The sequence below is a fragment of the Balaenoptera physalus genome (assembly GCF_965194825.1).
Source record: "Balaenoptera physalus genome assembly, chromosome: 15".
Taxonomy (NCBI): domain Eukaryota; kingdom Metazoa; phylum Chordata; class Mammalia; order Artiodactyla; family Balaenopteridae; genus Balaenoptera; species Balaenoptera physalus.
Genome location: NC_138894.1, coordinates 77,484,411 through 77,501,915, shown reverse-complemented (window position 1 = coordinate 77,501,915; position 17,505 = coordinate 77,484,411). Strand labels below are relative to the sequence as shown.

Sequence of the window (17,505 nt, the reverse complement as noted above, 5' to 3'; positions counted from 1 at the left end):
AATCAGCTATACATATACATATATCCCCATATCTCCTCCCTTTGCGTCTCCCTCCCTCCCATCCTCCCTATCCCACCCCTCTAGGTCACAGAGCACCGAGCTGATCTCCCCGTGCGATGCAGCCGCTTCCCACTAGCTCTCTATTTTACATTTGGTAGTGTATATATGTCAATGCTACTCTCTCACTTCAGATTACAATTTTTTAATATGAAACTATATTCAGTGTATGACAATCAAGGACAGCTACATATTGAGACTAAAACCTGTGACAATTAACAATAGAGTCACTGGTACTAAAATTATCACGAGCAGAAGGTGTTGCAAACAAATAACGAGTAACAGAATTCGTGTAATCGCCTGGTGTAGACGCTGAACTGCAAGAGGCAGGAGACTGCGATTAGTTCTGTAAATTCATCAACAGCACTGCCAGTCACCCCTAAGTGGCATCACGAACGTGAAGCCCCCTGTGGTGGTCTTGGGACAGAGCGGAGGTGAAGGGAGGGCTGATCTGTGATCTGTGTGTACGTTGTATTGCTCGTTCCTCCAGGCGTCAGTTCCCTAAGAGCATTAGCAAAGAGCAGGGGCAAATGTTTTCAACAAGAGGAAATAAAATCGGCGAATAAAATTCAACTGCGTGCACAAGCAGAACACTGTGAATTAAAACAGTCAGGTGACGGATTGTAATTATTATATATATATTTGTCTATAAAATCAGCTCAGATTTAAGGTCTTTCTTTCAGGCCACATCGAGTGGCTGGTTAGCTCAGTTGGTTAGGGTGTGGTGCTAATAAGTTCCTTCAGGTCACAAAGAAAAAGACATGGCCTAATTACTTTTGTTCAGAGTTCTGTAAACTGTGTTCAGCTAGGTGATATATTGGTGGTGGTTTCACAAAACCAACAAAAAAAGTGATGCCAGTGATATTTTTTTCCTTTCAAGATGTGTTATGTAGGAAAAATAGAGTCCATTCACATAATTCTTATTATGTAATAATCTGCCTTTCGAATGAATTTGACACGAGAATTCATATGGTAGGGCTCGCATTTATAACTCATGTGCTCTTGCTGTGTTATAAGTATAAAAACTGTTCTATGGCCCAGTAAGTTTGGGAAATTCTGTCTTAGTGACAGGGGCTCATTGCAAAGCTCTAGGAAGAAGGAGGTCCCCGGACACGGTCAGAGCAGGCACCCAGGCACTCAGGGTCATGGGGCTCCGGGGTGCCTCCGTCCCAGCAAAGCCTGGAACTCATTCACTGTCATTCCAAATCCAGAGCAGCTCTGGAGACCCTCCTTCTCTGTGAGTGTTCACCCTTTCTCAGATTGTCGCCATCCAACAAGGAGCTTTTCTATTGGACTTCTGTGCCAAGCCACGTTGACCAGTGGCCTCCCCGGTGTCCAGGGCTGGTCACACTTGAAGCAGTGGGCTGGTTTCGTTTGGAGCACGGTGGCATAAACCATCATGACCTTGTAGGAAGAATTGCTGAGAGTCCCTTTCCCCACTTGGCACTCACAGTCATCCCTAGAAGGGTCCAGGGCCCAGAGCAGTGGCTCAGGCTGGGACCACCCCAGATAATTGCACTTGAGCTGAGGCTGTGCCTTCAGAACCTTCCATAGGCTCTTTGGGATAATAATTCAAGTCAGGAATTTCTTTTTTTTTTTTTAATTTAATTAATTTATTTATTTATCCATTTATGGCTGTGTTGGGTCTTCGCTTCTGTGCGAGGGCTTCCTCTAGTTGCGGCAAGTGGGGGCCACTCTTCATCGCAGTGCGCAGGCCTCTCACTATCGCGGCCTCTCTTGTTGTGGAGCACAGGCTCCAGACGCACAGGCTCAGTAGTTGTGGCTCACGGGCCTAGTTGCTCCGCAGCATGTGGGATCTTCCCAGACCAGGGCTCGAACCCGTGTCCCCTGCATTGGCAGGCAGATTCTCAACCACTGCGCCACCAGGGAAGCCCTCAAGTCAGGAATTTCTAAATTAAACTTTAATCATGCTCAGGAGGAGTGGGGTGCGGCTCCCGACAGCTCCCTGCCCAAGGTCTGGGCCTGCCCTGCACGGTGCTGAGAGCTGATGGGGCGGGGAAGCGGGTACTTGCACACGGCCAGCGGGCGTGAACTGTTAATTGCTTTGTGGAGAGTCTTTGAACTTCACTTCTGAGAACCTACCTTAAGGAAATAAACAAAATACCCCCAAAGTTTTAAATGTAATTCTTCCCACCATTATTTTGTAATATTGAAGATTATCAAAACAATATAAATGTATTTATACATTTATAAATGTATATACTGTAGGGAAATGGTAAAACATTGTGGTATATGGTAGACATAAATATTTCCTATAGGGTAAATTAAAATATAAAAATATGCACCATTAAAATTATATTAATAAAACTCGATTGGCATGGAAAATTCTTAAGTTGTAATATTAAAGGAGAAAAGTGGGATATAACATTGTAGGTATAGTTGAATCTCAATTATGTAAGGAACACTGGAAAGAAACAGGCCAATATGTCAACAGAAATTGCCTTTGGGAGGTGGAATTATGGGTAGTTTTTCTTCCCCTTTCTCCTATGTCTCCTTCTTTATCCTTTACTGTACTTTCTGTGTTTCCTACAACGAGCAAATATTACTTTCACAATGAGGAAAAGTTTTTACAAAGAAAAGCATGTAACTAGAAAAAAGTAAATAAAAATTTGCCTGAAAGTAGAGAAATTGAGAGGTACAATCAGTTATCATCCTGGTGACCGAGATGGTTCTTCACTGACCACCTGTTAAAGAAGAGATAGAACAGGCCTTCTGTTCTGAAGGAGATGTTCAATTCTTGTCCCATAATGGAAATTTAAAAATCTCTGGGGTAGCTAAGCAGATCCTCGTGACTAATTCCCTCAGTTACAGTGTGGGGGTCACCGACTCCACATGGAAGGTGGGAATGACTCACCCTCTGATGGTGGGTGATCGCCTTTGTTCTCCTGTTTATCACCTCCTGGCCACTTCTGCTCCTTGAGGATGACCCCGAGCAGTCTGGAATCTCTTCCTTCCTCTGCTGATTCCTTGGCGAGGGTCTGTAGTCGAGTGGAGGGAGACGGCAAGGAGGCCTGAAACAGTGTGGTATGTGGCATGTCACATGGCTGCCTCATCCAGATCTGATTGTACTTAACTGCATCTTCCATTCCTGCACCTCCATTCGAGAAAGGCAGGAGCGAGCCAATGTGTATTTGCCCTGTTCCAGCCTTGCGCCTCCCTAATCCTTTTCACCAGCTGCGGAAGGATCTTTCTACCCTGCGCGAACTAGTAATTCCACTCTTCCCCCTAACGTCTTAGTGGCGCTCCTTTGCCTTCAAGGATAAAGCGTTAGATTCCTAGCTCTGTCGGGCCCCTGCTGCTCTGTCAGCCTCATCTCTACCATTCCCTCCCTGCTTCATACCTCACGTCCTAAACTGCTCGTGGTTTCCCCAAAGCACCTGGCTTTCCCTTGCCTCTCTACACCTCTCTCCCCTCCACCCGAGTAACTCCTACTCATTCTCCAGGCCTCAGACACGCGAATGCCATCTTTTCAGGGACGCCTGCCCTGCCCTCAAGGCCCGGGAGAACCCTCCTCTCATTGGTCCCATACCTGTGCTTACCCTGATCTTGCTTCTTGTCACCAGTGCTTGTTCATCTGTCCCTCTCCTAGACAGGGAAGGACTGGGCCTTTTTCACCAGTGTTCTCCCAGCAACACCTAGAAAAGCATCAGACATATAATAGGCACTCAATAAGTATTTGCTGAATGAATGAACACAACTAATGATGATCCAAATAGTAAGGATGGTTGCCTCTATCCTCCTTTAAAATGAACGCGGTTTGCTAAATACTGACATTGACAACCGGAAGGTCAGAGCGGGGACAGTGCAGGTTTTTTGTGGCCATGTTAACTTTTACGGTTTTTCTAGTGGGGCTGCTTGTTCTCTAAAGGGTCTGAGCAGAGCATGAGAGGTAGCTGTACTTGAACTGGGCTCTAACTCTGCTCTCTCTTAGACTTTATGCAGGTAGGCTTTAGCTTGCACTTGAATGATTTGTATTTTTTCTGGTTGACCTTTAGTTTGCCTCTAATGATAAATTTACGACTCCAGAACAAACGGCCAGGGGCCCTCATGCATAATAAATTGTACCAGGGCCAATTAGGATGATTTCTTTAAACTTTAACTTTAGATTCTTGAGCAACAGCTTCAGCAAATGAAAGCAACGTATCAGCTAAACCAAGAGAAGTTAGAGTACAACTTCCAGGTGCTGAAGAAGAGAGATGAAGAAAGCACAGTGATTAAATCCCAGCAGAAGAGGAAGATCAACTGGTAAGCTAGCATGCAGAGCGTCTTCGTTCTGGGCCCTTCTGTGCTGAAAAGAGGGATGGGTATGTACTCTTTTGTAGGAGTAGAAACTGTTAAAAGTATAACCAATTCTTATTAAAAGAATTTTTTTTTTTTTTTTTGGGAAAACAGAATACATTCAACTGGTTCTACCCTCCCCCCACCCCAAAAAGAGTTTACAGCAAAAAGTCTGTCTCCCATCCCTCCTTTATCTGGGTCCTCTGTCCCACCTCTGTGACCATTATTCATTTCTTTTGTTTTGTCCAGAATTTCCTCACGCACGTACAAGCAAACACAAATAGTCTCATCCCCTTCTGCTTTTACACAAATGATAGCATTCTATGCACACTGTTCTATGTCTTGAAGATGTTTCCATACCAGTTCGTAGAGAAGGTTCACATTATTTCTTAAGCTGCCTCGTATTCCGCTGCATAGACATGCTAGGATTTACTTGACCAGTCCCACACTGATGCACATTTCGATGGCTTCTAATCTCTTGCTGTTGCAAATAATGCCAACATAAGTACTTATGTCAATGTGTCACTTCTCATGTGCGCCCGGTTATCTGGATAATAAATTCTCAACTTGTAATTACAGAAGCAGTACATGTGCATTATAGAAAATTAGAAAATACCACAAATGAAAGTGAGATAAAAACATAAAAATACCATATTCCTCCTACCAGAGATCAAGTGTATCTCTTTATCTCCCTCTCTCTCTATATATAGATAGGTATAGATATGACATCATACTGCAACTATTGTTTTGCAATCTGCCTTTTTTTTAAAGTCAGTAACCTCTACCTTTCCATTTCAGTAAATTTCATTTCATCTAAATATCTGGATCACATTCATATTTCCCTAGTTGTCCAAAGATATCCTTTACAGTAGGTTTATCCAAATTAGCATCTCATCTAGGTCCAGGCATTGCATCAGGTTGTTAAACTAAGTTCCTTAAGTCTCTCTGATCTATGAGATCCCCCGATCCCTCCACCTGCCAACCTCCTTTTTACATGATACTTATATACTTATTGTATCCTCTTCTCTTGATGTATGTGTGTGTGTGTGTGTGGTGTGGAGCCAGTTATTTGCTCAAAAGTCTGAGCCAGTTATCTTACAGAATGTCTCATTTTCTGGATATGAAAATAGGGATGATCAGTGTGTTTTAGAGACCTTCTTATTATTTCAGAATAATGCCTAAGAGGGGAATTTTTATTTTTATTTTTATTTTTTTTGGCCGCGTTGGGTCTTCGTTGCCGCACGCAGGCTTTCTCTAGTTGCGGCGAGCTGGGGCTACTCTTCATTGCGGTGCGCGGGCTTCTCATTGCGGTGGCTTCTCTTGTTGCGGAGCACGGGCTCTAGGCACACGGGCTTCAGTAGTTGCAGCATGTGGGCTCAGTATTTGCGGCACGTGGGCCCTAGAGAGCGCAGGCTCCAGTAGTTGTGGCTCGTGGGCTCTAAAGTGCAGGCTTAGTAGTCGTGGTGTATGGGCTTACTTGTCCCACAGCCTGTGGGATCTTCCCGGACCAGGATCGAACCCGTGTCCCCTGAACTGGCAGGCGGATTCTTAACCTCTGCGCCACCAGGGAAGTCCCTAGAATTTTTAAACTGAAACTTTGTCAGTCCTCAAACCTTCCTGTTCCTGTGTAAGTGAGGCACTGACATAAGATGTCTGTTGAGGAGCGCAAAGTCTGAAGTCTGGTCTTGGGTCTAAAAGCCATGCCTGTGTATTTCATGGGACAAGTGTCTATATACAGAGCTCCTATTAGCAGTGAGCCAGGCCTTGGTGGCCTGACTGTGTTCATGGTGCTCTGGGCAGGTCATAGCTATCTCTCCTGGTGCTGGAACCTATAACCACTCCCCACTCCTGCAAGCCAGGTTCCCCTGGCACCCTGTGTGAAACTCTTCTGTAGCACTGTTCACACAGTTCTGTAATTAATGTTTGTCTTTGTCTCTGGCTGGACTGATAGTGCTTTGGACTCAGACATATCCTTGTATTCATCTTGGTATTCAAACATATCCTTGGCACAAAAGAGACCTTTCATGTTTGATGAATGAATGAGTGAATGAATGAATGAGTTATTGGACTCGTTAACAGTATCAGCTCTTTCGGGATGGGGGACTCATATATCATAGGCTTGTGATGCAGTTTTACTTTTTTCCTTTCTGTTTTCCTTGTTTCAGAAGTTGAGGTAGGTTATTTAAATCTGTGAGTCAGCAGTAGGTGTGGACCCTGACAAGTTCTGTGCCGAGGAAGATTCAGTCACATTGTTGAATAAGAGGCTACCTCTTGGTGGGTTTGGGCTTATGGATTGTTTTAAATGCATTTAGTTCTGGATGATCCCATTACCTCCTGTTGCTTGCGTTTCCTTGATCACAGCTGGAGCTGTGTTTGGGGAAATATCTGGGAGGGTGTCCCCCCCTGGCCCCCGCACCTTCCACAAGTCTGAGCCTAGATTTAGATAGTAGATAAGAGGAACATACATTGCAGCTTCTATTCAGCTGCAGACTAACTTTTTTTTTTTCCTCTTCAACCCAGCCTTCATGATGTACTTAACAATTTGAGATCAAAATATAACAAGCAGGTGAAGCAGTTTCAGGAGGAGAACCAGTCCCTAACCTCAGACTACAAACGCCTTGTGATGCAATTCAAGGAGATGCAGAAAGCCATGAGGTATTTCAGGGACGTGGGTCCCAAGGCTTGTGCCCTAGGATAGAGGTTGCAGGGGTAGAGCTGGTAGTGGCGGTGATTTCCTCAGACTTTGATAATCACCTGCTTCTTGGGAGCTGGACCAGGGCACCAGAGAATCCTTTGTGCTGTCTTTCCTGTCCCTTTACTTGAGTGTCACCTGCCTTGTTCTCACAGGTGAGAATCAGGGGCTCAGGGATTGGGCCAGGCCCAGGACTTCCCACAGCTCTGCCTTGGTTCTTGCCCTGCTGCTAATTGGGGGTGGGGATGGGGGCTGGGCTGGCACTAGAATCAGCTGGCCACGGTCAATAACTCTCCTTCACAGGCATTTCGCTCTCATTGATGACAAGCAGTTTCGGGAGATTTGGCTGATGAATGAAGAGGAGGTAAAAGATCTGATAAGCAGAGCCTTTGATGTAGACAGGATCATCCACACCCATCACCTGGGGCTCCCCTGGACAGCACCTGACTTCTGGTTCCTGAAGAATGTGGGACCAATTTCTCAGCAGCAGCAGAAGTCGGCCACACAAATCTTAGAGGAAGTGCTGATGGAAGCAGGTGACTGGAACAGAGTCATAGCATCTTCGAGCTGGAGTGGAGGGGCCCTCTGAGAACATCAGGGCAACCCATTCCTTTTACAGATAAGGGAACTGAAGGCAGTTCCCGTATCTGGGGGATAAGGTTTCATAGCTTAAGAGGTCCAGAGAACATGATTGGTTGATATGACTTTTAAGTTTCCTCTAATTTATAGCTTTACCTTCTCCCCTGTATTATAAACTGGTAGTTAGATCTAGAAGCTTGATCAGATTCAAGTTCACTTTAATTTTGCTATACACTGTTGCCTACCTCCATTGGGATAAACTGATGCCAAGTTGTCTCCCTTTGTGATGTTAGCAACCATTGATAACCATTGTCTAAGATCCATTAACTGCATTAGGGATTGCACAATGGACTTCTAAGTTCTATCGTTCTGCCTTCATTTATTAGCTGGAACCCTTCTGAAAAGAGAATCTTCTACCCATCAGCTATTTGCTACCCTGAGATGCAGTTTGTACAGGAAAAGCAGGATAGTGCTTAGTCTTTTTTCTGTTTACTAGTCTTCAGAATAAATAGACTGGGGCCCTAGCATCTTCTAAAGGTGACCAATGAGGTTTTATTTAAATTTTTCCTTATGAACACATGGGTTTAAACAAATGTGATGTTTCGGTTTACTACAGATATCATCCTTACTAATGCTCAACTTATTCCATCTTTGGCCAGCGGGAGTCTTTTCACGTCGGCTTCTGGGTCCTTTCGACACAACCCCAGCAGTCTTTGATAGCTTCATGGCTTTCCAGAATGACCAGATGTTCCAGGCTCACATTATGCTTTTCCTGCTTCAAGTCTGGAATCAGCCGTTCCTCCAAGGAGACTTGGTCCTTTTAAATAGGGAATGGCATTTTGAGACCATAGTCTGGGTGCTGGAGGGCTCACTGTTTTGATTGGTCATTGTTTCCAGGCCTTCTCAGTGGATGAGCTGAGGGTATAGGATTATGTTTTAAAGATAAACATAAAATATCATGTATTTATGATACATGATTTATTTTATCTTTAAAACATAATCCTAATACTTCCTAATCATCAGGATGCCAGAATTTTTTACTTAACCTTATCAAAGTGTATCTCCTTTCTCCTAACTTGAAAATCCTGGTACTCAGTGCCTTCAAAATAATTACTCATATACTTTTTTACAGGACCACAAAATCTTCTCAGAATAAAAGAGCAACCCTACCACTAACAAATGATTACTAAAAAGAGTTTAAACTTTTTTTGCAGTTCTTTTTGTTTTAGGATACAACCTACTAGGGATGTACAGACAGATTACTGTCTTTTAAAATCACTTGGAATGGTTTCTATGTGGTTATGTGGTTTCACGCTTAGGTCTTTTTGTTTCATTTTAGTTTTGATTGTTAGTGATTGCTCTTTTACAATTTAATTTTGTTTTATAATTATGTAAAATATTTACATGTTTCCAAAGTCAAATGTACCAAACAAGTTATACTCAATAAAGTATAGCTTTTATCCTCTTTTGTCCCTCTCCTATAGGTAACTATTTAATAATTTATGGTTTATCCTTCTGTTACTTTTTAAAATTATAAACAAATGTGTATATCTTTATATAAACCCATTTTTAGGTAAATGAGAACATATGCTTTTCTCCACCTTGCTTTCCTCACATACAATATATCCTGGAGATGAGTCTATACTAGGAAGAAGAAATACTCTTCATTCCTTTTTTATCTGGTGCTCTATTGTGTGACTGGGCTATAATTATTCAAATAGTCCTCTGTTGATGGTTATTTGGGATATTTCAAGTTTTCTTTGCGTTTTTGCTATTATAATATTGCTGTAATACATAGCTTTGTGCATTTGTGTTTTCATGTTTTTGCCTGTGAATTGTTGGGATATTTCCCTAGAAGTAGGATCACTGGATCAAAGGGTAGATGCCTCTGTAATTTTTCTGGGTATTGCTCTATAGGGATGGTACCATTTTGCATTCCACCTGCAATTTGCTATCTTGTACTTTTCAAAATCTTTTCATATATATTATCTTGTTTTACCTTTTGAGCAAGTAGTAAAACCTGGGCAGTACAATGATTTTTATTACTATTTTCAGATGAGGGATGTATAGCATAAAACACGTAAAATTTTAATGAAGAAAAATTTTGGCTCTTGCTATCAGCTGCCAGTTCTTGCTGGTATTATTTTTCTGTGAGGCAGCTACTTTTCCTACATTTTCATGGGCTGCTTCTAATCTTCTACAGGTTTAGAAACCATATGGTGGATGTGTTAGATTTATCTCCAAAATAATAAATAGGTTCACGGTCTCCCTACCACTTCCTGGTCAAGGCTGGATTTTGAGTATGATGTTTCCAGGTAGATGAAATTGGTAAGAGTGAGGCTTTATAGGCTGGCCAAGAGCGGCAGAATTCTCCAGATAGCCTCTTATTTCGACCCCCAACCTCCCTTTTTGTTTTCCCCGCATGATAGGCTTTCTTCAGCTAAAGAAACTTGCTAGTGCCTTAAAGAGGCCTTTTAAGGCATAAATTTTCTCAAGGAAAGCCGTTTGACTGTTCCTGAAAGTGAACCAGGCCAAGGAGTCACCTTCTCTTTCTTTCTCTCTCTCTCCTCTCTATGCCCCTCTGCAGAAGAGGAGGGGGCAGAGCAGGCCGCCTCAGAACCAGAGTCTTACCTGGACCTGCCGAAGCAAGTTTCAGCGAAAACTACCAGGAAGGTCCTGATGCTCCTGTGTGACGAGTCGGTGAGCCTGGGCTCCTGGCGGGTGGCTTTGCCCACTTTCTGCCCGTCTCGAGGGCTGCTTTTGATGACACTGGACGGGCCAGAGGTGGTCTGGAGGCAGGAGTGGACCGGCCCTCAGGATGGTGCTGGGGGCGGCCCCTGGGCTTTGTGGGGTCGCAGAGAGGTTGTCGTGCTCCAGAGCTGGCCTGGCTGGTCAACAGGTCCTACCTTAGTGGTCAGCAAGCCCGGCCCAGGCCAGCCAACGGGCTCCTGCTAATTAAAAAAAAAAGCCAAACAATTGCTCATCTGCGAGAGAAAGGGCATCAGTCTCGCCTCCGTGCGTCCACCTGACGAGTAGCGTGGCCACAACCGCCGGTGGCCTTTCCCTGGGAGCTGAGTCTGCAATTACTCTGGGGATGTTAGGCCTTGGATATCCTCACTGTATATTAGCAAAACTAATTGGTGTAAAGGCCTCGTTGGAGCTGGTTCAGCTAGAAGTCTTATTGTACCCAATCAGAATTGGTGTTTATGCAGATTTTCATTTCCGAGATGGGAAGGAGGTGGCACGAAGATTGGCAGGCTCCAGTCCACTTGGGACAGTTGGGACAGTTCTTGGGCTCGCGGGGGGCTGCTGCCACCGAGGGCAGCTCCAGCGGAAGGCGGCGGCTGGCGGGTGCTCCCCTCCGTCCGCAGGCTTGCTGCCAGTGGCCGCCCCTCCGAGGAGCCCTCCCCCCGGCGTTGTTCCCACTCCGAGCGGGCACCCAGTCTTCCGCCCCCCCACCCCCCCACTTGACGTGCACCGTGTTCTGCTCTGGTGTCTCCATCTCCCCCCGGCCCTCCTCTCCTCCAGCTCACTGCCTGCCGCTGTGTCCGGTAGATGTCTGGGGACTAGCGTTTGCGTGAAGCGACGTGGGCGGGTGGGAACGGGACTGGCTCGCGTCTGGACTGCGGCGGGGAGCTCAGGTGTTCGCCCCATGGCTTGCGGGCGAGGTGAGTCCGCACCCTTCTGCGGTGCGGGGAACTCAGTCCACCGTGAGGATCGGCTTTGTCTCTGGGAAGGGCTCTTAGGCATCCCGGGAAGGCCTTCCTCCGAGGGCCCTGCTGCCCAGTGTGTCAGCCCTGGGCTTCTGCTCTGTGGAGTCGTCCCTGGCTAGTTACCCAGACGGGGGATGCGGGGCCTGGGACTCGTCCTGAACCCTGTCTCTGACAGGAGATGTCATCTCCCTTCTCCTCAGGGTTTTCTCGTAGAGCGCAAGCTGCTGAGCCTTCTCCTGCCTCTGGATAAGAGCGAGTGTTACCTGCTGAAGCTGGACGCCATCTTCTCAGTGAGTGCCCCCAGGGCTGGGTGAGTGAGGGTCCTGGGGTAAAGACAGCCCCCTGGCTTTTCCAGCACTGCCTCAGCCCAGGAGTAGATGAGGGGCTCCCGGGGCTTCCCCGGCTCCCTGTCACATCCTTCCCTTCACCTGTTTTCCATGCACGAATTGGCCTCAGAGTTGCATCGATGTCTCCCATCCCACCCCTTCCTCTGTCAGTTCCTCTCTCATGGCCCGGCTTTCAGCCGTAGGCTCTCCCCTCCGCCCCTCAACTTAGATGTGGGTTCAGCCCCGTTAGCATTCTCGTGCCCGCCAGGCCTGTATGGAGCAGTTCCTGACCTGAGAGTCATTCCTCTGTTCTGATGTGCGTGTCCAGATTCACCGAGCTTTCCAGGCTTGAATGGCCTGTACTCTGGGCCATGGCAGGAGCTGGGGCTGCTGAGGGGGGCGAGGCCTCTGCTCTCGGAGCTGAGGGCCTGTTGACTCCCGGAGCCATGGGCGGAGGGGGTGCTTCTTGACGTGGTATTTGAGCAGTCATTCTATTTTTCCCTCAGGCCCTTGGAATTGAAAGTGAGGATGACTTGTACAAACTGGTAAACTTCTTCCTCAAATACCAAGCTCATCATTCACCGCCCAGCCAGGTAAGGTGACGTGTAATAAAAAAGAGAGCATTTAAAATTCTCCTGGAAGCCCCCAGAGGGCATTGCTGCCTTTGAATAATACTTCTGGAGAAATAGTGAGGGTTTTGTGTCAAGGATAGCTAACTCAGCATTTCCCTTGTTATTATTACTTTTTGTCTTTGTAAAGGGAGGGCTGGCTGGCGATGAGATGCTGTTCTTCTACTGAGGCCCAAGGAGTCTTTTCCAGGGCCTTCCCCCAAAGCCAGGCCTCAGCCACATGAGACCTGGGCTCACCAAGTTCTGAATATTTTGATCCGTAGCACTTTCCTGCAAAGCAGGGCCCATTTTTAATACCTATCTTGATTATAATTGACTATTTTGAGGAAGTCATCATGTTAAAAATATTATAAAATTTTAATATAAAAATTAAAACTTGAATTAAGAAATGTTTTTAGTATTGTTAGCCCCAGGGTGAGTATCCTGATATGCTTCCAAAAAGAGTTGGCTGAGTAGACAAAACACAGAAGCCATTAAAAAAAAAAAGGACATATTTGACTGCATTAAAAAAATTCTGTAGAGCAAAAATCACTATAAGCAAAGTTAAGATACAGATGACAGGAGGGGGGAAATATTTTTAATTCATATCACAGTTAAGGGCTAATTTCCTTACTATATAAAGAACTCTCATAAACCAATAAGAAAAAGACCCACAAGTCAATGGAACAGACAAGGGATATGAACAAACACCTCCTAGAAGAGGCAATAAGGTAACTTTTAGGGACTAGGGCCGCGGCAGCCATCGCTCTTTGCAGTTCAGTGTCAGGGTGAGTAGGGCCAACGCCAAGCAAGGAATTGTGTTCTCTCCAATCGCAGACCCTATAAGATTTGGCTATGTCCTTCATATTTGACTGGATTTACAGTGGTTTCATCAGTGTGCTACAGTTTTTAGGATTATATAAGAAAACTGGTAAATTGGTATTTCTTGGATTGGATAATGTGGGAAAAACAACATTGCTACACATGCTAAAAGATGACGGACTTGGACAACATGTCCCAATGTTACATCCCACTTCAGAAGAACTAACCATTGCTGGCATGACCTTTACAACTTTTGATCTGGGTGGACATGTTCAAGCTCGAAGAGTGTGGAAAAACTACCTGCCTGCTATCAACGGCATTGTATTTCTGGTAGATTGTGTAGACCATGAAAGGCTGTTAGAATCAAAAGAAGAACTTGATTCACTAATGACAGATGAAACTGTTGCTAATGTGCCTATACTGATTCTTGGGAATAAGATTGACAGACCTGAAGCCATCAGTGAAGAGAGGTTGTGAGAGATGTTTGGTTTATATGTTCAGACAACAGGAAAGGGCAGTGTGTCTCTGAAAGAACTGAATGCCCGGCCCTTTGAAGTTTTCACGTGTAGTGTGCTCAAAAGACAAGGCTATGGAGAAGGCTACCGCTGGATGGCGCAGTACATTGATTCACACCAGCCCTCATCGGTTCAAGGTCTCACCATTCAGGCCTACTCAGAGATTTGATCACTCAACATGCATAACATGAATTCGATAGACTTTTGTTGGTTAGAAAACAGATGTTTTTTAGATTATTAATATTTTATCAACCTAATTTGAGTTAGAATTGAAAACTGATTCTAGTAAGCTTGAATATCACAATGTTAGCTTTCTAATTCCATAAAAATAATTAGTTTCTACAGTTTATAATCTGACATTACCCCCAGCACCATTTTTAAAGAGCAACTTTCCAGACTACATTTGAAGCATTTTTTTTTTTTATTAATTAATTAATTTATTTATGGCTGCCTGGGGTCTTCTCATTGCGGTGGCTTCTCTTGTTGTGGAGCACGGGCTCTAGGCGTGTGGGCTTCAGTAGCTGTGGCTCGAAGGTTCTTGAGCGCAGGCTCAGTAGTTGTGGCACACGGGCTTAGTTGCTCCACGGCATGTGGGATCTTCCCAGACCAGGGCTCGAACCCATGTCTCCTGCACTGGCAGGCGGATTCTTAACCACTGCGCCACCAGGGAAGCCCTGAAGCATTTTTTAACAATATGAAACTACAAAGGTAAACCATATTTAAAAGTTCATCATGTCAAATTTTTTATGTACTTTTTTGGAACTAGTTTTTAAATTTTAGATTATGTGTCCATCTATCTTAAGTGAACAGTTAATAATTAGCTTATTGATGATTGCATGATGCCTTACAGTTTTCATTATTTTTTCTTATGCAAACGTCATGCAATAAAGCAAACCCTAATATGTGGCATCCTTGTTGGGCAAATGTTTCATTTTAATGTGCCTTATCTGGCTAGTATGCTCTGAAATTTTGCATGTTTAATATAATCTATATGAGGGGGTTACTGGGAAAGGAGATTGCTTCAGAATATTTAGAATAATGCCTAAGTTCCTAGAGGCTTTTGCATTTTCCAGGAGACAAGTTGTGTTTGGTTGCACCTTATACCACATTTATCTCTGAATCATGTGTATTTTTATCTGTAACACTACCATTACCAGTGCTGATGGGGTCCATGTCCTAGGCCCTGTGGGATCGGCCTTCTGCAGAAAAACACAGCTTCTGGTATGACCCAAGGTTAATTTTTGGTTTGATAGGCCCATTCCAGTTGTCTGATTCTGAAGTGCTCCGGCTTACTGACGCCCGGTTTGGTGTTCTGTGCCTCTTCACCAAAAGTAGTGACAGGCAGCAGTCTCCCCACATTTAGAGGTACTCCCCAGTCTCTTTATACTTAATGGTACTCTCCAGGGCAAACGACAAGTAGGGTCTTGTGCGCAGTTTCATCGTGGAGACCTGCATCTGAGGAAAAAGAGCCTATTCTGCTTCATTTGTCACTGAGATGTTTGGGGATTTTGCTCCTATCCTACAGCTCTTTTGCATTTTTGGCATATTTTATTTCTTGGTGGAAAGAAAATGAATCCATATATTTAATTTTATTTTTTTTTAGTTATTCTCAGCTAGCTCTCACTTTATAGCACGAAAGGCTTTTGTTTTTAGACACAGTGCTTGCCACGTGATAGTGTCTGCAAGCCTCATTGATAGACTTTCTAATAAGATTTTAGTTAGCTTTTTAAAGCATTTTAATTTCCTAAGAAATTGAGTTCTTTTTTTCCATATGTCGGAGATTCCCATAATTAGCTGAAAGACAAGTGCCAAATATTTATTTTTAAAGACTGTCAAGCTTAAGATTTCCTCTCTTTGTCATAAACCAAGGTTTTATAGTATATTTAACCAATTCCATTGAGAATAGATTGCTCCAATTCCATCAAGAGTGATTTTAATATCAGAATTAGTGTTTTCTCTAGCTACTGTCCAAATCAGAGTTACTGTGGTCCCTTCTGTCATCAATAATGTAATATATGAAGCAAATAAGGATTGAAGGACATGCCTGGAAGCAATTACCAGTTAGCTAAACCAACAAGGTCATTTCACCATGACATTTGGTTTTAGGAATTCACCTGTTCTATTTCACTTTCAGCTTCCTTCTAAACGAAAATAAAAAAGCTTTCTCCCTGCCTAGAAACATCAGTAGCACCATGGGAAAAGTAGCAAATGATATTTCAGCCTCTTGGTTTATTCTGCCAGATATGTTTAAAGTACTCATTTTTAATGTCTTGACTAAACAGAATTAAGCCTTATTAAAAGTAACTGCTTCTTGTAGTTGGTATCTTTTCAAAATTTACAGGGACATGCCTTTCTTCAAGTATTTCCTAGTATCTATTGTGATAATTGAGAAGTTAATTATTTGTGTTATAAATTGGTATAAAGGAAAAAGCTTACTGGTTTCTCTAGAGGGGATTTGCTTTCTGGTACAAAATATCTTGTTTCAGAACTCTCATTCTAGGTCTGTCACTGGGATCAAAGGAACAAAGTCACCTTGTGGACCACAGCTAAACTGTGGATATTTTCCCAATGATGTAAGAGTCTTATGGCCTGAACCTCTGGAAATGAATCTGTACTTTCCTGCCAGCTTGAGGGAGATGGGCCTCAGTGTTCCCCAGCCATTGGGCTTACCATCTAGCTCTGAGATCTCCTCAGAGCATATACACTGAGTCACTGCTTCCTTCAGAAGAAGCAAGTTAAGAGAATGCCAAGAAGCAGTAAAAGCACATGGGGAAAACATATACTCCGTATGTGCCTGTGCAAGTGTGTACATTTGCGGAGTATTTTTTGGGTAAATGGTAGTATTGGGGACATAGGTTAATTTTGTTCCTCCCACTGTAAAGTGTGAAAATGTAATTAACACTATTGTATACAAGCTAAGATTGGATTCCATATAAATCAGGAAGTGTTCAAAAGATGTTTTAAAATCTTAAGTCCAAAACTCTAAAAATAGAGGGCCTCAGCTGGCTTTTATATTTTTAAAGAAGAGATTCTTAACCTCACACCTGTTTCAATGACTGCTGTTAATTATAGTTTTGTGTAACTGTTTAAATTGATGGATTCCAGTTTATCTTGGTGAATTTTTAGATTGAAGATTATAGCATTTTTAAAAATTGGGGCACAGATATTTCCTACAGCATATGAAAAAATATTCTTCGCCATTGGCTTAGTTGACCCAGTATCCTTGAGTGCCAAAGAAGTATGAATTCAGATATTGCCTGCATAGATCTAAATTTTAGTTTTGTGTGCCTGTGTACATATACAAATTTACTGTGGTTTACAACGTATACACAGAACGTTGTTTCTTTTCTTTAGTTTTCAACTGGCTCACACTTCTGTGTAGTGCTTTCCAGCACATAAGCTACTTATAAATCATTAAAATAGAGTAATAGCTGTGATAATAGTGTTTCTTGCCTTCTGCAAAATGATTTGATTAACCCAACATTTTCACAAGTTCCATCGTTAAAAACAGAATACCTCTAGTTGACATGATTTGAGAGTTTCAGGAGACAGGTTTACATTTTCTGAAACTGTACTTGGTATGTGACTCAACGTGGCATTTCAGTCTTATTAGTCACTTACATGACTGAAGTTTGCAAGGCTTCTATTGCCAAATAAATTTTGACCAGAGTACATTGAAAATAGCTAATATAAAAGGAAGTCTCTCAGAAGATCTTGTGTTGATTTTATTTAGAGTATATTGTTTGGATTTTTTTTTTTCTGGCCGTGCCACGCGGCATGCGGGATCTTAGTTCCCTGACCAGGAATCACCATGTCCCCTGCACTGGAATCGTGGAGACTGCCAGGGAAGTCCCTGTTTGGATCATTTGAAACGTATGTAAAAGTTGGTGAAGC

The 17,505-nt window shown here is 43.6% G+C and overlaps 1 protein-coding gene and 1 pseudogene across 5 annotated transcripts in view; both read left to right on the top strand.

Moving 5' to 3' along the window:
* The window catches only part of DRC1 (dynein regulatory complex subunit 1), a 51,487-nt gene that overhangs the window by 25,975 nt on the left and 8,007 nt on the right, over nucleotides 1–17,505 (top strand). For all 4 annotated transcript variants that reach the window (XM_082428016.1, XM_082428017.1, XM_082428015.1 and 1 more), the window contains 6 exons: nucleotides 4,184–4,323; nucleotides 6,877–7,011; nucleotides 7,352–7,584; nucleotides 10,215–10,327; nucleotides 11,541–11,630; nucleotides 12,173–12,259. In XM_082428016.1, coding sequence (XP_082284142.1) covers nucleotides 4,184–4,323; nucleotides 6,877–7,011; nucleotides 7,352–7,584; nucleotides 10,215–10,327; nucleotides 11,541–11,630; nucleotides 12,173–12,259 — 798 coding nt within the window. The remainder of the gene's footprint in view (nucleotides 1–4,183; nucleotides 4,324–6,876; nucleotides 7,012–7,351; nucleotides 7,585–10,214; nucleotides 10,328–11,540; nucleotides 11,631–12,172; nucleotides 12,260–17,505) is intronic.
* On the top strand, nucleotides 12,267–14,022 carry LOC309644349 (small COPII coat GTPase SAR1B pseudogene; annotated as a pseudogene). The gene has a single exon. The product of its transcript is annotated as a small COPII coat GTPase SAR1B pseudogene (transcript).